The following is a 20,945-nucleotide window of genomic DNA, read 5'->3' as shown; positions in this document are numbered from 1 at the left end:
GAAAGATTGTAAAATGAGACAAAACTCACTTAATAAATGACTCACTGAACAATAGAAATAGAATAACAGATTTGGAAGGGACCTTGGAGGTCTTCTAGTCCAACCCCTTGCTTAGGCAGGAAACCCTACACCACTTCAGACAAATGTTTATCCAACATCTTCTTAAAAACTTCCAGTGTTGGAGCATTTACAACTTCTGGAGGCAAGTTGTTCCACTGATTAATTGTTCTAACTGTCAGGAAATTTCTCCTTAGTTCTAAGTTGCTTCTCTCCTTGATTAGTTTCCACCCATTGCTTCTTGTCCTGCCCTCAGGTGCTTTGGAGAATAGTTTGACTCCCTCTTCTTTGTGGCAACCCCTGAGATATTGGAACCCTACTATCATGTCTCCCCTAGTCCTTCTTTTCATTAAACTAGGCATACCAAGTTCTTGCAACCGTTCTTCGTATGTCTTAGTCTCCAGTTCCCTAATCATCTTTGTTGCTCTTCTCAACATCTTTTTTACATTGTGGCGACCAAAACTGGATGCAATATTCTAAGCATGGCCTTACCAAGGCATTATAAAGTGGTATAAATGTTGGGCTTAATTGTGGTCATAAGTCAAAGAAGCCCCAAACCAGAAGGATTTTCATAACCTCTTTTTAGACTAACAAATGTTATTAAATGTTATTAAACAAATGTTATTAAACATACAAATGTTATTACAGTTTTATGAATTGTAGCTCTTTCATCAAATATGTGGAGTATCAGAGTATTGGAAGCTCTCAGGATACTCAATTACAGATCTCCAGGTAGCTGTTTCACAACAATGACGTTAAAACAGAGTGAGAGACTTACACAAGCATCAAAGGTGTTAACAAACACAATGAGGTATTTTTTAAAGGGAAATCTTTTTTTTTCTTTTCTTTTTTTTGCATTTTCTATTCTTTCTCTTTGAGTTTAATTTGCCTTTCCTTTTACTACTACCGTATTTACAATATTTAATAATACATTACAATAAAAAAATAAATGAGGTGGAAAGCCAATTTTTGTTACATGCACTTTAGTTTTAATAGCAAAATAAAATAAAACAGCAAAATAAAAATTCCTAGTAATTCTATCCATGTTTTGTTTGCGATAAAATTGAAATAGTTTGCCCTGCGTCAACCTTGTAGCCTAGCATATAGTCCAGGATTTATTGGTGACTTCCCATCCAGATAGCAGCCTGATCATACCTTGCTTCATTTTACAAAATTACTCAAAATTAGTCAACAATTTTTATCCATAGCATATTCTATTTATTTTCCAAATATGAATAATAAAAAGGGGAAAACAGTTCAAACTTTATATGTTTGAAATCAGTAACAGTAAATATTGGGTGTGTATATTGCTAGAGAATATAAAGATGGCACTAGGCTAACTCTAGATACAAGCCGTATTTTTCGGAGTTATAAGATGCACCAAGAGAAAAACTTTTTTTCACCGACTTTTCTGATATGTTGAGCACCTCATTCCAAGAAGAATAAAGAACAAAGAAGCTGGTGGATCTCATATAAAAACTCTACAGAATTCTACATATTTCAATAAAGACACTAATTAGTGTCTAATTAGTTTTATTTTTAATTCTGGATTAAGGTATCCAGGGGCTACAACCATGTAATTATTAGCTTTTCTATTCCATGGAGATTGCTCTGGTCCTCTTGGTTGTCTAGATTAATTTAGCACTTCTTTTAATAGCCTCTTTGCTTCAAACATTTTGGAAAAGCCGTCCCATTTATAAACTGATTCAAAACACTCTTCTTTTCATGGAGCTTGCTTTCAGATAATGTGTTTGCAGTGTTAAGCAATGTTCTGGCTGCAAAAGAACAGTTAAATCAGGCTAATGCCAGGCTATTGATATGTCAGTTTAACAGGAGCACAAAATATAGGTCAACCTTCCCAAACCAGTTGCCTAGACCTCAGGGAGAGTTGAGATCTAATACTTTTGTAGGATAATGGTACAAATGCTGTAATCCTTGAAATACCAGCAAAGTTTGGACAGGTTGCTAAGTGATGTGGTTATTAAGGGAGTGATGCCAATTCTATCAGGTTTTTATCTACCAAGGTCATTAAATAAATCACTGCAGTCATTAAGGAAATCACACACTGGTTGCAAATCTGGTTTCCCCCTCTGACAAATGGTAATCACGTGAACCTGGGACACTCCAATCATCATAAATACATAACAGGCAGGTGTGAAATGCTCCCGGTTCAGAGAACCCATAGCAAAAATCCCTGGGCTCCCCGCCCTTGCCCACCCAATCGCCTGGTCGCCCGCTTGCCCCTTCTTTTAAAAAATGCTTTTTAAAAGGTAAAAAAAGAGGCTCTGATGATCACAGTTGAGCTGCACGATCGTCAGAGCCTATTTTTTTACTTTTAAAAGCATTTTTTACAACCTATTCGGCTGAATAGGTTGTAAAAAAATGCTTTTAAAAATAAAAAAAAGAGTGCGCGCCACAGCTGATCACCCCCCCACGCTGTTCTACTTGCCCCATGCCTCCTTTTAGGCATGCAATGCGCGCATCTGCACGTGCGCCTCACATTTGGTACACATGCGCAGCCAGCGAACTAATAGTAAATGGTTCAGATTTCACCACTGATACCAGTTGTCAAGCACTAACATTTTGATTCCCTGACTGCATGTACTCTGTGACAGTCACCTGTGTGAGCACAGGTCATAAGTCACTTTTTTCAGCACTGTCGTAACTACAAAGTCATTAAATGAACAGCTGTAAGTGGAGGACCATCTGTATGGAAAAGCTACGAAAAGCTTTTGGTTTGATCCAGAAAGATTTATCCTGTTTTTCATTGGGAATGGACAGAATGGCCTCAAAGGGATTTCTTTTTAATTTAATTTTCATCTTCAGAAATTAGCATACATAGAAGTACTTTTCAGAATCAAACATTGGTTTGATTGCACTGAATTGAAAGCCTTCACCATAATGTCAAATCAGAATCATGGAACACGACCGTTATCAAACAAATTAGCCCATATGGCAAACCACAGCATTAATGAGCCACAGTGGCGCAGTGGTTACAGTGCAGTACTGCAGGCTACTTCTGCTGACTGCCGGCTGACTGCAATTTGGCACTTCAAATCTCACCAGGCTCAAGGTAGAGACTCAACCTTCCATCCTTTCGAGGTTGTTAGGGGCAATATGCTGACTCTATAAACCACTTAAAGAGGGCTGTAAAGCACTATGAAGCGGTATATAAGTCTAAGTGCTATTGCTATTAACTGTGCAGTTGATGTCCCGAAAGTGCTTTTTTTCAAGGGGAAACTGGACTTTCTGGTTTTTCTTTGAAGACATGTCACTTCTCATCCAAGAAGCTTCTTCAGCTCTGACTGGATGGTGGGGAATGGAAGGATTTATACCCCTTGCAGACAGACTGAGAATCTCCATAGACATGCAGCTGATGGATTCTTAGGGAGCAGCAGATCTAAACATGGACATTCTCCTAGATGGCACTGTATATGTTTCTCCATGAAACTCCAAAGCTATCATTGCCAAACAGAAAGAGAATACCAAGTTATAAACTAATAGGCATAAGATTTAGCAGTTGCAAATCTAATCACTTCAGTCCAGGCTGTACATCATGAGAAAAGATATTATCCCCATTGTGGAATCATTAGCCTTGGATTGCAAGTTGCTCTAGACTTCATATGGTATGAATATTCCAGTTCCCACTGTGATAAATTTATTCAGCAGGAGGTAGCAAATTGAAGGCAGAAAACAGTCCAGTTTTTCTTTAAAGGAAAATCAAACAGTGGGATAACTGGCATCTCAAAGCCCACAACGGACCCAAAACCTAAGATCTCCTAGAGAAAAGTTTGTAGCAACAGCCAAACACGGTCAACCTAAAACAGACCAGAAAACGCTGCAACAGCAGCCAGAACCACAACTCAAACCTCACAATATGTCAACCAGGGATGCATAAAACTGCCTGGGTAGTTTAAATTTAGATAGGTAAACATGCAAGCTGGAAGAATTGGCACTTATTCAAGTTTACTCAGGTAAGCTGTTAAGCAGAAACAATTAGGCTATTTACAGGAAAAACACATCCAGCCTCCCACCTCAGGGTTCAAAGGGAAAAAACATTAAGATCAAGGATCTAATTTTCAGAAAAAAGTGCGAACCCACACAAATGTGGTTGCGACAAGTATTTATTCCAGGTTTCCCATCTATAGCAAGTAGCATCCAAAACCTGGAGACAGGACATCTTAATGTCGGCTCATACAATGGTTTTTAATTAAAAATTATTTCTATTTAAATTCCAACTTTTCACCTACAAATGCCATTCAGTCTGACTAACAGCAATGCAAGATACGATACAAAATTATACAGAAGATATAAAGACAAACCAATGTGATTCAATCTTTGGAAGCTACCGATTTATTTCATTAGATACCTTGGTACCAGGGGGTACCAGGGGTGAAATGCTCCCGGTTTGGACCGGATCTCCCAATCCTGTTGTGTCTGTGCCCCCCGAACCGGGCCCCCTGCCAGAAAGTGACTTGGAAAGTGAGAGGGAAGGGCCATTAGGACGTACCTCGGGAGCACTGGCTTCCCTGGCTCAGCTCCAGGAGCCAGAGGCAGGCCAGGTGGAGGAGATAACGAGGCCTCTGTCCCCTGACTCTTTCCCCCCCCAGGCCACGCCTCCAGACCCAGCTGATGGCAATCAGGCCTGGCTGGACCCTAGGTTTCGTAGGCAGGAGAGGCAGGAACAACAGAAGCAGGGGTGGGGCAGGCCTAGGAAGTGCTGAGTCATGGAGCCACACCCCACAGGATATAAAAGCAGTGAGGGCTGCTATGCCTCTTCGTAGCAGGCAAATCAACTGCTTGACTAGAGCTGAAGTACTGTTTGTTGACTCATCGGCATCAAGGGAGATAACAGAGATACTTGGCATACACTTGCTAGTTTACTGCCAGAGCTGATAGTGCCGGCTAATTAAGTCATCGCTTGGACTGAGGCGAGGGGGACAGAACAAATCAGGTAGCGATGGCGGCAGCTGGCTCGGAGTACCGGTACCAAAAATCCCTGCCCCTGGCCATGCCCGGCTGAGCTGCGCGATCATCAGAGGTTTTTTTTTTTTTACTTTTAAAAGCATTTTTTCTTTGGCCAAAAAAACGCTTTTAAAGTAAAAAAAGAAAGCCTCTGATGATAGTGCGACTCAGCTGGGATCGTCAGAGGCTTTTAAAAGCATTTTTTCTACAACCTCTAAAGCCGAAGAGGTTGTTTAAAAATGCTTTTAAAAGGCTCCTCTGACGATCCCAGCTGAGTTGCCTGATCGTCAGAGGCTTTTTTTTTTCTTTTAAAGGCAAAAAAAAAATGTTTTTAAAAGAAAAGCTTTAAAAAAAAAAAGTTGGCCACACTCACCCAGTCACATTACCCCCCCACACCAAGCCACACCCACAGAACCGGTAGTAACAAATTTAACATTTCACCACTCTCGGTATTCCTCATTAATTGTTTCCTGGAAGCATGATGAGTACCAAAAATAATGTGTACGAAACAATTTTTTCCAGTAAGGAATAATATAGTGAATCATGAGGCAGCCGACACCAACAACTTATAGCTTGTGCGTTGAGTACCAAACAAACGATGAATACCAGGATAAAAAAAAATTCACATCAAAAGGTGTTGAGTACCAAATTCAGTGAGTTTCAAAAGCACCACTGTAGATCTTCAGAACAGATGTAGGAGAACGAGATTGACACAGTTGGAATTTGTGCGGTTTTGGGTCTAATAAATAGCCACCCAGTGAAGCAAAATATCACATCTTTACTTATGGCCATCATGATTGTCCACTTAGAAAATCCTTGGAACTGCAGTATGGATGGGGGTGAAGTATGAGAATCTTCAAATGGGATTCTCAATGTAAGGATGGAACTCTCCATCAACATTAGCAATCAGGATCTGACCTCAGAATCTTTTTGCATGGTTGTGGGAAATGTGCAGTAGCCTTTCCATCGAAATAAAGCTCTGCAACTTAGTATGCTGGCAAGGCACATGCTACATGCGAAAGAGAAGTGCACGCCACAGAAAAATATCCATGGGGGAAGGACTTGATTTGGCCTAATGGGAAGTGAGAAGTACTTGTATGCTGCATATTTAAAGGACAAAATATACAAAGAATATATACAAAAAATGAGAAGGAGAAGCTTTGCACAAAACCTCCACAACTGTATACTCTGCCGTTAAGAGTTAATCTAAAAATAAAATATATGAATTGAGCAAGTATAAAACAGCCAAAGGAATGTGCTATATAATATTACATGAACTAGATGAACTGGAAGGTACCCCTTTCTAAGAGAAGGGGGATCTTTTTTTGGCCCCCTTGGGCACAGAAACATGAGATACGAAGCCTAGAAACGCAGGAAATCTAGGTCTGGAATGAAGCCAGTCTGCCTGTCCAATTCTGCCTCCTCTTCTGAATTGGCACTTGGATCTCTTCAGATTTTTCCCCCCCACTTTTGCTATAGAAGTAATGAAAACCTGCTTTCATTAATAATTGGCACATTTATTGTTCCATGTTGTTTCATGTGTGAAATATGGATTGGCTGCATTGATTCTATGGGTACCAAAAGCTTAATGTTTTGCACACACAGCTTTGCTTCTCATCTTTACTTCCATAAGCACCTCTGTGACATCTCAGTTTGAGTGACCCACATCAACTGATAGATATATCAGTTTTCCCCATTGGGCACATCCAGGTGGCTGGGTTATGTAAGAGTTCTCTACCTAACAGACCAGAAAACTACCCACATACTAGAGTTATTTAGCAGTTACTGCATATATAGAGGCTATGGGTAAAATGGACACACCAAAAAGTAGTTATGAAATCTGGATAAGAATTTATGGTTTATATCAGGGGTCCCCAACCTTGGTCCCTTTAAGACTTGTGGACTTCAACTCCCAGAGTTCCTCAGCCAGCTTTGCGGGCTGAGGGACCCTGGGAGTTGAAGTCCACAAGTCTTAAAGGGACCAAGGTTGGAGACCCCTGGTTTATACGATATTCAAAAGGGAGATGGCAACTGACACACCGTGAACTTAATTGGGTTCATGTTGAAGTTTGAGGTGGCCCCTGAAAATTAGCCTTCTTCAAGTGCCTTCATTATCAGTGCAGGAAGAATGCGATACATTTTCAGTGGTGGCACAGTGGTTGGAATGCCATATTGCAATCTAATTCTGCCGACTGCCAGCAGTTCAAATCTCACAGGCTCAAAGTTGACTCAACCTTCCCTCCTTCCCAGGTCGGTAAGATGAGGACCCAAATTGTTGGGGGGCAATATGCTGTCTCTGTAAACCACTTAGTGGTTTATAAAGCGATATATAAATCTAAGTGCTATTGCTATATTAGGAAGACCAAATGATCCAAACCATTTTCTTCCCTCCATCTGCATCCCTCTGAAAATTAGTAACGGGAGTAAATTTCTAAAATGGGTCAAAATACATCATTTTGAACCAACAAGGTTCTAGGTTACTCAAGGATTCTATCCTTTCCATGAATCAACTGCTGCTACATTTGTTCTCTTCTGCTATCCATGATGTTGAGGAAAGTAGTTGCTTGGAATAGACACAGGATTTCCCCCTGCGCTCACATAATGGCTGATTATGATTATCTGTGTCTTTTAGCTCTGCTACTGCACAGAGAACCAATGGCTAGAAAGCAAAAATGGAAACGAACTTCAGTTTATTTCCAACAATCTGATTTAACACAACTATCCGGTTGAAAATGATCAAAATTGCTTAACACTGTGTAAGCCGCCCTGAGTCTTCGGAGAAGGGCGGGATATAAATTCAAATTAAAAAAAAAATATTTTTCCTCAGTGATGGCACTAAACCTTCTTCCAAACAGAGATTATTCCATGGAATACAACTGTGAAGCATATTTATTTGCAGACTATACACTGATGCCATTTATGTACGTTACTCCATTCTAAATATTTTGTGAGTATTTTTCTTTATTTTAACACACTGCCGTTCCCTGTGTGAGGTGACTCAGGTGTATTACTGTAGCTCCAGAATATTCATCTAATACTAGTTTATTTAATTCTTTGAACAGAAGCAATCTAACTTCTTTTTCCTGCCTGGTTTCTCAAGACATGCAGCTAGGTACAGTTTTTAATCAATTACATCTTTGCAGTGGAAACTGGTAAACACTAAATTTCTTCCATTTCTCCAGAACCAGGACAATGGGAGAAATTCATATTATCGTATTTTTATTTTAAAAGTTATTTGGAGTATCATAGAACATGTGTGTATGAAAAGGGTAGGATTAAAAATAAAAAATAAAAATTAAAAAAAAAAAAAAAAAGAGGGTAGGATGACAACTTACACTTTATTCCATAATAAAGGTCAAGTCGTTTTAGGTCAGTGTTGGCAAGTGAAGATATATATTATCATTGGTGGAAAAAATATTTAGAAGAGTTGAGGTTTTTCTAAAGCACTACAGTAAGTTGAAGCTAATGGAAGAAAATCAAGGCAACATTAGCTGAAGAGAGGACAGGTCTACATAATCTGTATCTGTTTAAATGTTTGGCTTGTCCAATATAGAAAAGGAAACAATATGACCTCACCAAACACCAAACACATCCTCAGCAAAACCAGAAATTATGGCTGTTATGTATATAGTGCTCAGAGATAAAAATCATTGCGCAAGTATATAATTGGTTTCTCAAAACTTAAGATGTGGATAAGAATTCCCACGTTACTAAAGGTGAGCTTGTTTTTATACTTTATATGATCACTTTTAGACTGAGCCAATTAATCACTGCAATTTTTTTAACTGTAAATCATCTCTCTCTCCCCCCCCGTGTTGTGTGTATTTTTACAGAAACTTTTAACAAAATAAACCAAAACAAACCAAAATAGAACAAAAGAAGAAGAAATGAAAAAGCAAAAAGTGCAAAAAAGTATATAAAAAATTAACAATATGTAAAGAAAGATATAAAGAAGTGGCTTTTGAACTTCTCCACAGCAGTTATCTAAAGTTTCATCAAGACTTTTTTTTCTATAATCTATCCTAACTAATCAACAAAACCAAAAATCACAAGTTCATTTTTTTTTCTTTTTGACATAAAATCAGAGGTGGGTTTTAGCAGGTTCTGACCAGTTCTGGAGAACCGGGAGTGGAAATTTTGAATAGTTCGGAGAACTGGTAGTAAGAATTCTGACTGGCCCCACCCCCATCTATTCTCTGCCTCCCAAGTCCCAGCTGATTGGGAGGAAATGGAGATTTTACAGTATCCTTCCCCTGCCATGCCAACAAAGCCACGCCCACCAAGGTATGCCACGCCCACCAAGCCACACCCACAGAACCGGTAGTAAAAAAATTTGAAACCCACCACTGCATAAAACGTCCACAAAGGTGATTGATAAACGGCGTACCTATTATCTTTTCTCTAATTGAATAAATCAGTTTAGCCATTTCAGCAGATTCTACCACCTTCACAACTATCCCAAAGGTGTTTTTCAAAAGGCAACTGGACTTTCTTGGGGGTTTTTCCCCTCCTTGAAAACGTTTCACTTCTTCAGTTCAGCTTCTTGAATGAGAAGCAAAATGCTTTTAAGGAAAAAAAAACACCAAGGAAGTCCAGTCGTCTTTTGAAAAGCACCTTTGGGATATTTTTATTATTTAGATTTTTATAAGCATGACCTGGATGACTGAGAATCTCCATAGATATCTTCACAAGTAATTTTTTTATTGTACATTATTGTTAATGCTGCATTCTTTTTTTTAAAATAGGTTTTTTTATTTATAACATAACACAACATAACAAACACAAAACACATAACATACATTCCCTTTTTACAATTGTTTCGTAGCAGTGATCTCTTAATATTTACATTTTTTTCCCCAATTCCCCTTATAATATTTATATCCTTCTTGTCCCATTATCCCTTATTACTCTATAATTCCTATCACTCATAATATTAAATGTATACATTTTATACACTATCTTACATACATCTTGCACTTATTGTTTCTCCCCTTTCACCACTATTCATTTTTTCTAGTCTCTAGGTTGCAGTGGCTGCTTTCATACATCACCTAGAGCCGGGGTCTCCAACCTTGGCAACTTTTAAGACTTGTGGACTTCAACTCCCAGGGTTCCTCAGCCAGCAAAGCTGGCTGAGGAACTCTGGGAGTTGTAGTCCACAAGTCTTAAAATGACCAAGGTTGGAGACCTCTGACCTAGACCAGTGGCCCCCAATCTTTTGGACATCAGAGACTTCTTCTATGGAGAGATGTTTTTCCATGGGCTGCAGGGAGCAAGACTTTGTGGACTGCCTCCATCCCATGAATGGGCCGTCATTTGTTTGCACTGCCTGGTTTCTGGCATGCTGCAGCTGGTGCCAGTCCATGGACCAGGGTTGAGGACCCCTGACCTAGAGTGACCTTGCTCAAAATATTCCTACAGAGGAGAGAGTTTCGGGTTCTTCACTGACTCTTCAATATATTAATATACAGAGTTTTTTTTGGGGGGGTGGGGTGTCACTTGGAGAGTGTCAGTAATACAATATCAATAGACTAGACTAGACTAGACTAGACTAGACTAGACTAGACTAGACTAGACTAGACTAGACTAGACTAGAACAGAACAGAACAGAATAGAATAGAATAGAATTTTTTTATTGGCCAAGTGTGATTGGACACACAAGGAATTTGTCTCGGTGCATATGCTCTCAGTGTACATAAAAGATACCTTCATCAAGGTACAACACTTACAACACTTAATGATAGTCATAGGATACAAATTTAACACTTAATGATACAACACATAATGTTAGTCATAGGCTACAATGAAGTTTCCCTCAATCTCTCTCTTCTTGATCCAAGCATCAATCTTGATCCAAGCATCCCAAGTTTTCACCCAAGAAGTCATATTTCTGGGTTTGAATCTATTGCTCCCTCTGTTTTGCTTTCCAACTCAACTCCTCTTTCGAACCTTCTCAACGTCTACTTGCCCCATTTAACGCAAGAGTCATCCAACATTCTCTCATAGCCAGACGCTCAAATGAGCTATAGAGTGGCGGTTTTAAAAGCTGCAGGAGGACAACGTTGAAGACGCAACATGGAATGGAAAAAAAAGACTTCTATAAATCAGACCAAATAATTCTGCAGCTCTGTAAAAAAGATTTGGTTCTCTCCAAAGACTTGAGCTGTTCCACTTCAAATTGCAGGTCTCGGCTGATATAGCAAAATGCCCCTCCATATAAAACATCCCTTCCTAAAGAAAACAAGAGATCAAGACAACCGTTAACCTTCGTCTTACATTCTGGATTTTCCTGCGCAGGCAGTGTTTTTTGTATACTGTAGAGAAGATTCCCAGACTGACATATTATAGCCCAAAGACAGTTTTACTGCCCTGAAAAAGTATGTCTAAGTCATTATAATACTAGTAAGAGGCCATATGCAGCTTCAAAGACCACAGCAATCTAAACTACCCTAATTCAATAACTTAATCTGAAACGGGAAGTATATTCCACTTCAATGCAAGGGGGAAATTGGTTGTGCCTGCAACACACACCACAAATGCCATCTGTTGAGACACTATCACAAGCAGCATCAATCATACTGTTTACAACTGGGTCAACAAAGCTGAGAAGGCAAATACAGCTGCTTGTTGCATATATATGAGAAGAAGTACTATCTATATAAGTACAGATAAGGGGGAAGAGCAGAAGTTGTACTTAAGTCTAGTAGCCAAAAGCCTGTCATAATATGTATACACACTGCTGTACAAACAGGGCAATAATATGGCATATATCAAACCCAGCTCTGCTGTATATTTAAAAGCCACCCCAATTCATTTAACCAAATATGGCTGAGTTGAATGGGGCCTATTTTATCTTTGACCAGCACTGCTACAACACAGAGATAATTTTGACTTTCTCAGCACAATAGCCATCAGCAATGGATACCCTCCAGAAGTACAGCTCACATAATTGCTGTCTGTGTTGCGTGTAAATTATAGAAATGGAAAGACCATTCTTTGGAAAGCTTGAGATTGGCAGTCTCTGCTGTAGATGGTTTAACAAACGTGGGATATAAAGTTGACAAAATATACAAATATATGCACATGTACATACAAGAACCATCGCTGGATTTCTAATCATACATTTTTAAAGCAGCCACAAGCGGTAAGTTAGGACAGTAGCATTGGCCGATTGGCCTGTTGACTTTCTTCAACTCAACCCCTTATCAAAGATAATCTGATCTGAGTTATCATATGCCACCATACTTTAGGTCCTGGGAATAATTCCCAAGTTTAAGGGCACTCAACTCTGTTCTCCAAATACCATTTCAGTGCTTACATACACAGATACTAGCATATAAATAAAGGTTATTGACCTCTGGAATGGACACTTATTAAGAAAATAGAAAGGAAAGAAGTTAACTATTTGCAATTACCAAAAATTAGAATCTAAGTGGTCCCAAAATCGGGTCTCGTGATTCCATATTTTTGTCTTGCTGGTTAGTGACTGAGATCCAAACAGCACCAGATCTGGTTTGATTTATGCTATCTGAATTGTATTTAGACATCTCCCCATACTTGTAGACTGGGTGTTATCTGCTCCTGAACAGAGGTCTTATTTGTATAACAGATGAGACTCCACCCTTCCATTGTTTTTCCACAGGGCTCTTTCAGTAATTAAATTAACCTGAGGTCTCTACCCAGCTAACCTTGTTCTCACTGTACAAGCAAAAAAGGACTAGTCCCCAAGGGCCTAATAAATTGCTTTGCTCAATCCAGGCAATGGCTCGTTCTAGGCTAGCATCCTTCCGTTCCCAAAGGCCAAATGGGATGTCTAGAAACCCACAAACGGACCTCTGTGATTCTACTGGAAGCCTGAAAATTGGAGAAATAGCTCTAGAGGCTGAATCTCTAGCAATCTCCTTTGCTCTACCTGGATGTCATGATCAGAGCCAGAAGAAGCATCCCCCTTACAGCTTCGTTCAAAAACAGCTGCACTCTATCAAAGGTTGCGGCACTGCTTTTGTTCATCTGTCAAGCCATCATCCTGTTGGAAATTCACCCAAAATGGGATAGGAAGGACCACCCAAAATGAAAAGAGACCAAGCAGAGCAAACTGTCCTTCAGGAGCGTCAACGCTGGAGACCACTTCCATCACCCAGACAGAAGGGAAGCCCCGAGCAGCAGACAGGAGCTCAGCCCAGCCTTTCCAGTCATCTCAATGCTCCTCATTTTAACATTGGGACACAACAGTTTACGGGTTGCCAGTCCCTAAGGTGCATCATTTGAAACGGAGGAATCGGGTTTCAATCAGGAAACCAAACAAGGACCTAAAGTTGATTATAATCCAGCACCTAAGGACCGTCACTCCTCTATACTCAAAATATTGTCCTGTTTCTTTAAGTTGGGTGAACTAATTATAATTATTTTAACAGATTCTTCATACTTTGGGGATGGAGGTAAATCAGTGGTGGGATTCAGCCAGTTCGCACTACTTCGGGAGAACCGGTTGTTAGCTTTCTGAGCAGTCTGGCAAACCGGTTGTTGGAAGAAATCATTAGGGCAGAGAACCAATTGTTAAATTACTTGAATCCCACCACTGAGGTAAACCACAGCAAATGATATTTGCTAGTCTAGTTGGCTTCTGTTCGGGACAAATCCTGCACCTGCTCTCCACTGGCTACCTGTCAGGATCCCTTTCAAACACACAAGGGAAAGAACTCAAAAGTGGTCTATTCAAATGGCTTTAAGTGGGCGCCGAGGCTGGTTTTCCAAGGTGCTCTAGTACAGGAGTCTCCAACCTTGGCCACTTTAAGCCTGGAGGACTTCAACTCCCAGAATCCCCCAGCCAGCAAAGCTGGCTGGGGAATTCTGGGAGTTGAAGTCCTCCAGACTTAAAGTGCCAAGGTTGGAGACCCCTGCTCTAGTAAGATTGTAAAAGGGAACTTCCCCTTCCCGGATCCCGTGAACTCTATTCGGTTTGCGTCCCCCGTCCCCGTCCCCCCCACGCCCGCATCCCGAAAAGCCCGACTTGTCAGCCCCTTTTCTCTGCGCCGAATTCACCGGCCCAGCCCCCCCTTCTAGGGATTCCAGGGGAGCTTTACTGCGCTCAAACAAAGGTGCAGAGATTTCGCCTCGCCGGCAAAAGTGAGAACAGCTGCGGGACTTTTTTTGCAAACACACCGAAGTTTTCCCACTTCGGGAGCGAGTCCCTTTCCTCTTCCCCGCCCGCCCCCCCCCGCACGCAACAGTTCCTTACCGGAGCCCAAAGGCGCTTTTTTTCCCCCCAAGAGGCAACTGAACTTTCTGGATTTTTTTTTTCCATTGAAGACGTTTCGCTTCTCATCCAAGAAGCTTCTTCCGCTTCTGAAGAAAATCCAGTTGCCTCTTGGGGGGGAAAAAAGAGCACCTTTGGGAACAAAACCTGAATAACTGAGAATCTCCAGAGACCTTCCTTAACGGGAACGACGACTCCCCCCAGTAACGGAAAAACGCGGCTCCCAATCCGCGCATCTTCCCAAGAATCCCGACTCGCGCGTCTCTCCAGAGATGCGCGCCGAAGAAAAGCAGATCCAAAGCCAGAGCCGGAATCAACCCCGGCGCCCCCCTTCACCCACGCCCGCCCTGCCTCCTGGGCAGCGGCCAAGAGGACGCCAACACGTGTTGCGTTCCCGGGAAGAGAGCACAACGTGTGAACGTGGGCTGGGGGGGGAAGGGGAAGAGCTTCATCTCGGCTAAGTTTGGTTCCAGAAACCGCGGCGCAACCCTCAGATGCCCTTCGAGGACCCCGGCCGTGGAGGAAGGAGGCGCCCCTACCTGCATCTGAGGACGCCCAGCCGGCGATGCTGTTGCTGCTGCTGCTGCTGCTTCGGCCGCCCCTCTCTCGAATTAGTCCCGGCGGTGCGGCGCGGCAGGTGAGTCGTTGGCTGGGCGGGCGAGGAGGAGGAGGAGGAGGAGGAGGAAGGCGGCCGGCCAGACGAGGCAAGGTCAAGGCAGGAGGCCGCGGAACCGGCACCTTGGGCCGCCTCAGGCTGAGCTCTTCTCGGCCCGAGCTCCTCCGCTTTGGGCTCCGGATTGGTTTCTTCTGCCCGTGAGGGAGTCCCGCTCGAGCCCCGCACCGCAGCTCAGACGGGCCGCTGGAAGTTTTAGCTGCTGCTGCAGCCGCGACGGAGCGCGCGGAGTTGTGGCTTGCATCGCAGGCAGGCAGGCGTGGCGATCCCGGGGGCTCCGAAAATGAGGCTCCGGCCCGCCTCCCCCCACGCCCCGCGCCCGCCTCTCCTCCCTTCCCACAGGCGCGGCGCCCCCCCCCTCCACACCCGTCCCGCAGTCTCGCCAGCGATGGGCACCGCCCGGGCGGTCCTTTCTTTCCCTCACCCAGGCACCTTCGCCCTCCCTCTGCCCCGCCCGATCCTGAGGTCCTCCCAGCGCAACCTGAACTCGCTCTTCCTTCTCCCCCCGCCCCGCCCCGTCTCGTCTCTGCCGGTTCCTCCAGAACAGGGGTCTCCAACCTTTGCCACTTTAAGCCTGGAGGACTTCAACTCCCAGAATTCCCCAGCCAGCTTTGCTGGCTGGGGGATTCTGGGAGTTGAAGTCTTCCAGGCTTAAAGTGGCCAAGGTTGCTGGCTAGGGGATTCTGGGAGTTGAAGTCCTCCAGGCTTAAGGTGGCCAAGGTTGCTGGCTGGGGAATTCTGGGAGTTGAAGTCCTCCAGTCTTAAAGTGGCCAAGGTCGCTGGCTGGGGGATTCTGGGAGTTGAAGTCCTGCAGGCTTAAGGTGGCCAAGGTTGCTGGCTGGGGAATTCTGGGAGTTGAAGTCCTCCAGTCTTAAAGTGGCCAAGGTCGCTGGCTGGGGGATTCTGGGAGTTGAAGTCTTCCAGGCTTAAAGTGGCCAAGGTTGCTGGCTAGGGGATTCTGGGAGTTGAAGTCCTCCAGTCTTAAAGTGGCCAAGGTCGCTGGCTGGGGGATTCTGGGAGTTGAAGTCCTGCAGGCTTAAGGTGGCCAAGGTTGCTGGCTGGGGAATTCTGGGAGTTGAAGTCCTCCAGTCTTAAAGTGGCCAAGGTCGCTGGCTGGGGGATTCTGGGAGTTGAAGTCCTCCAGTCTTAAAGTGGCCAAGGTCGCTGGCTGGGGGATTCTGGGAGTTGAAGTCCTGCAGGCTTAAGGTGGCCAAGGTTGCTGGCTGGGGGATTCTGGGAGTTGAAGTCTTCCAGGCTTAAAGTGGCCAAGGTCGCTGGCTGGGGGATTCTGGGAGTTGAAGTCCTCCAGGCTTAAAGTAGCCAAGGTTGCTGGCTGGGGAGTTCTGGGAGTTGAAGTCCTCCAGGCTTAAAGTGGCCAAGGTTGCTGGCTGAGGAATTCTGAGACTTTAAGTCTTCCAGGCTTAAAGTGGCCAAGATTGGAGAGTCCTTGCTCCAGAATGCTGCCCCTGCTGGCCTGGGAGCAAACTGTGAGCCTTCCCCTCTCCTCCTCCCCACTCATTCGCCTCTTGCAACTAGCACCATTTCTTCCCAACCCTTGGAGTGTTTGCTGCCTGCTCCTGTCGTCTTCTGGCTCTCCTGCCTAATTCCTCATTTTCTTCTCCTTCTTCGCACACACACCCCCGGCTTCCTTTCCTGGATCCCCTCCGCTCTTCCTGTGAGATCTTGTCTCCTTTTCCCGATCTCATTTCAAACAGCAACAGGTTAACGCAGACACAGCCACTCGCCCCAAGCGATTCCCCCCTCAGTTTATTCCACGAACCCAGGTCCAATTCCTTTGGTTCCCCACATTGGGACAGGCAATTGGTCCTTGTCTTGAGGGGAACCGTTGATGCAGACAGAGGCAACAGCCGGGGGTGTCCCCCTCCATGTCTTGCCCCTGACACCACCTGGTTCTCTGCTCGGCTCTTTCTCAGAGCAGAAGGTGGCTGAGACACGAGTTTCCCCCAATCTCAGCTTAATGAGCGGAGCTGCACAAATTGCAGCTTAACAAAATAGTTCTCCTCCTCCTCCTCCTCCTCCTCCTTCTCCTCCTTCTCCTCCTCCTCCCCCTCCCCTCCTCCTCCTCCTCCTTCTTCTTTTTCTCCTCCTCCTCCTCCTTCTTCTTCTTCCTTCTTCTTCCTTCTCCTCCTACTTCTCCTCCTACCTCCCCTCCTTCTCCTTCTCCTTCTTCCTCCCCCCTCCTCCTCTTCCTCCTCCCCTCCTCCCCTCTTCTGCTTCCTCTTCCTCTTCCTCTTGCATTGGAGAAGATAACTTGCTTAAATGTTGGGTGGTGACAATGATTTTTAAGTACTGTACAAGATCCCATGATTATGTGGCACTTTAAAAGAAACCATGTCAGAAGAGGACAGCACATAGTGATGTCCTCTCATCAGCCATTCTCCTGCCAGCAACAATAGAATTAAAAGTTAATGATTTGTAAAATAGCAAATAAAGAATTTATTTGGAAATTAGAATGATACTGCTACTGCTTGTGGTTAGAACCAGTGACAAATACAAATGTAACTCCCAGGGTCCCAGTTGCCCTAAACTACAAACTTGAGACGATCCTGGCAATCCTAGACAATGTTCAATCTTGGGAGATATCCTAAATAAGCATTTCTAACTTTAACTGGAGTCACCTTTTCATGGGCATGTTAGCATGCTGGACAATAATGAATGTTAAAATCTGTTCTAATTTCACTTGTCAATGTTTAAGGAACTCTTTTGGTCCAGAATCCATTACTGTTGTCAAAGAAGCATGTAAATTATAAGCAAAGGACATCTTACCACGTGCACTTAAAGCAAGTGTCTTCTTATGATCTGCACTACACTGATGTGTTTCACAGCTTACGTTCCTGCAACAACTCCGGTAGCACTGCGTCACTTTACGGCCAGGTACTTGAGCTCAGCTTGGTAACAGATGAGAGGATTCTGTTTACTGGTGCACAATGAAGCATTACTGATTTTGCAGGATGATGGTTTCCAAGCAGCTGGCTAGGAAGAGAAAGTCCCAATGATGAAATCTGAACTGGTTTACTACCAGTCTGCTGGCTGCGCATCACACACCAAATGCAAGGTGCGCACACGCACAGTGCACACCAAAAGGAAGCATGGGGTAAGTAGAATAGCGCGTGGGGGGGTGATCAGCTGTGGCACGCAATCTTTTTTTTACTTTTAAAAGCATTTTTTTACAACCTATTCAGCTGAATAGGTTGTAAAAAATGCTTTTAAAAGTTAAAAAAAGGCTCTGATGATTGCGCAGCTCAGCTGTGATTGTCAGAGCCTTTTTTTACCTTTTAAAAGCATTTTTTTAAAGAAGTGGACAAGCGGGCAACCAGGTGATTGGGTGGGCATGGGCAGGGGGTGGGGCAGAGATTTTTGCCACCGGTTCTCCAAACCACCTGCCGCCATCGCTACCGGATCAACCGATCCAGTCCGAACCAGGAGCATTTCACCCCTGGAAAGTCCCCTTGTGTCTACATTGCTTCCAGCGATCTGCTTAGGACAGTGTGGAGGGATCTATGTGTGAAAGAGAGCTGGGGAGAATTAATGTGGTTTGTTATTTTTGAAACATGCTCAGTGCCTATATATAAATATAAATATATTCAAATGTATACAGCAAAAATTGCCCTGAATGGAATGGAAGTATATTCTACACCATGATAGCCTACTATCAACTCTGACTTTTACAATACAGAACTGATGCGCTGTGCTAGTAACTACTTGCCCATAGCAACTTACAACATCAGCTTTTCCATTTTTCTTTTTTCAGGTGAATTTTCAGAGGGCTTTTTTTAGCTGAATTTTGTACAGTGAGTGTGTTTTACATTTGGTCGTTTACTTTGTATAAGCCACAACAAAATATGTTTGGTTGTATCCCATCCTTATAGTGCTAAACAGATTATACTTCGGTAAACCTATTTTTTATATCCTTAATTTATTTATTTTATTTTATTTATTTATTTATTTATTTGTCGTAACAATATATACAAGCGTTGCATAAAGGGTTATATAATATATGAACGTATATATGAGGAGAAACGAGGTACTATAAACATATATATACATAGGGGAAGAAACAATAGGACAGGAACGGTAGGCACGTTTGTGCTCTTATGCATGCCCCTTAGAGTCCTCTTAGGAAAGTGGTGAGGTCAACCGTGGACAGTTTTTGAGTAAAGCCTTTGGGGTTATGAGAAGAAACCACAGAGTCAGGTAATGCATTCCAAGCATATACAATTCTGTTACAGAAATCGTGTTTTCTGCAATTTAAACTGGAGCGGTTGACATTGAGTTTAAATCTGTTGGTAGCTCTTGTGATATTGTTATTGAAACTAAAAAAGTCATTGACAGGAAGGACATTACAACGGATGATTTTATATGCTAAACCCAGATCCTGTCGAAGGCGACGAAGTTCCAAGTTTTCTAGACCCAGGATATCAAGTCTGGTGGAATAAGGTATTTTATTGATTTCAGAGGAGTGGAGAATTCTTCTCGTAAAATACCTTTGGACACGCTCAACTGTGTCCAAATTCTTCTGTGATGACACAGATATTTTGTGATTAAAGTAGTTGTCAGCATCTGAGAAAATAGTTCTAATGTAAAGTTGTAATTCTAATTCTGCTCTCAATTCCTTAACTTCCAAAATTATGTGGTGGTGTTTTTAAACAGCCAAATGATATGGTACTTGGATTCTTTAAAAAAACATAGATTGTCATATCTAATTTTCTCCAGAATTATTTCTAAATTTAATCTCAATCTCCCTCCCTCCCTCCCTCTCTCTCCACATTTTTGAGAACCAAGCACTTCTGTGAATTCTGCAGTACAGTAATGATGAAAGATGAGTAAAATAGGTCTTACAGAGGACCAATAATTTTAGGATTTTTCGTATTTTCGGGAAGAGAGCATTTTGTTTTTATCCTATAGTTGTGTGTTTCCTAGGGATGAAAAACTGAAAAGACAATGGGGGATGGATGTGATCCTGGACCACCGACTTCCCACTTCTGCAATGGGAGAAGAGCAGGCCATCAGCTGAAGATCACTGCTGGGCTGAACCTTGTGGCTGGGATGCTGGGAATTGTAGCACACAGGAAAAAGCTGCTTCAGTGTCTAATGCATGTTCACGTGTACAGCATCCGTCTGTAATGCATTGTATGTGCCAACAATCTGGATATGTCTGCCTTCAGATTTCTATCCTTATTAAATTTGTACAAGCTAGAAACAGACACTCTGACTTCAGGCCAATCCATTGTAGCATGGAAAGTATGCTAAGTAATCTCAGATTCCTGAGACTCTGAGATTTTGCTAACTGTTACTGGCAAATTTTTATGCCATTGCTATTAATACTATTAACTCTGCTAATTTTAAACAACTGGTTTATTTTATGACTTCTGATTAAAGATAGGTTTAATTAATTTTTTCAAGATAAAATTAGAAGACCAGTTGGCTGGTGTACATTTGCGGAAGGAAGAACAGGAAGATCATGTTGACGGCATGTGCATGCACGTGGGGCAGCTGCTCTTCGTGCATGCATGCGCACCAGAAACCGGAAGACCAGGTGGCCAGTGCGCATGCGCACGCTGGAAACCGGAAGATCATCTTCCCAGCATGCACATGCGCATTGGGAGGCTGCTGTTTCGGTTTCCTAATGCCATGTGCTCCCATTTTCACACTCGGTGCCAAAAAGGTTCCCCAACACTGATCTAGATGATGCCCTTTCCCTGATCTTCATGCAAGAGTACAAATCCTAATGTAACAAAAATGGGAGAGAAAGATCTGCGGAGTAGGACAAAATACAGTAGTAACTGAGGAGTAAGCATGCAGACTTTTCTGAAAATTGGATAGGGCAGACTCAGTATTGGGCAGGGAACTTGGTAACCTCAGAGTAGCAAGGAATAGAAGTGCCTCATACCCTGCTTTTTTTAATATATATATATATACATATACATATACGTTTTCTGAGGTTTTCACAGGTGTTTGTATGTAGGTCTTTGG

The 20,945-nt window shown here is 42.9% G+C and overlaps 1 protein-coding gene and 1 long non-coding RNA gene across 3 annotated transcripts in view; one reads left to right on the top strand and one right to left on the bottom strand.

Annotated features, from left to right (window-relative positions):
* Window positions 1–15,268, bottom strand: part of WNT5B (Wnt family member 5B) — a 124,798-nt gene extending 109,530 nt beyond the window's left edge. Inside the window, exon 1 of the mRNA XM_058190561.1 lies at window positions 14,818–15,268. Coding sequence (XP_058046544.1) covers window positions 14,818–14,823 — 6 coding nt within the window. The 5' untranslated portion in view covers window positions 14,824–15,268. The remainder of the gene's footprint in view (window positions 1–14,817) is intronic.
* Window positions 15,269–17,631: 2,363 nt separating this feature from the next.
* LOC131202670 (uncharacterized) lies at window positions 17,632–20,179 on the top strand. Of its 2 annotated transcripts, XR_009156189.1 has the most exons (5): window positions 17,632–17,846; window positions 17,923–18,066; window positions 18,724–18,763; window positions 19,345–19,409; window positions 19,893–20,179. It is a non-coding gene; the product is annotated as an uncharacterized LOC131202670 (long non-coding RNA). The 2 variants fall into 2 exon arrangements; XR_009156188.1 differs by having other exon boundaries at window positions 17,632–18,066.
* Window positions 20,180–20,945: the final 766 nt, after the last annotated feature.

This window comes from Ahaetulla prasina, chromosome 7 (genome assembly GCF_028640845.1).
Source record: "Ahaetulla prasina isolate Xishuangbanna chromosome 7, ASM2864084v1, whole genome shotgun sequence".
Taxonomy (NCBI): domain Eukaryota; kingdom Metazoa; phylum Chordata; class Lepidosauria; order Squamata; family Colubridae; genus Ahaetulla; species Ahaetulla prasina.
This window is presented reverse-complemented; position numbering and strand designations above follow the sequence as displayed.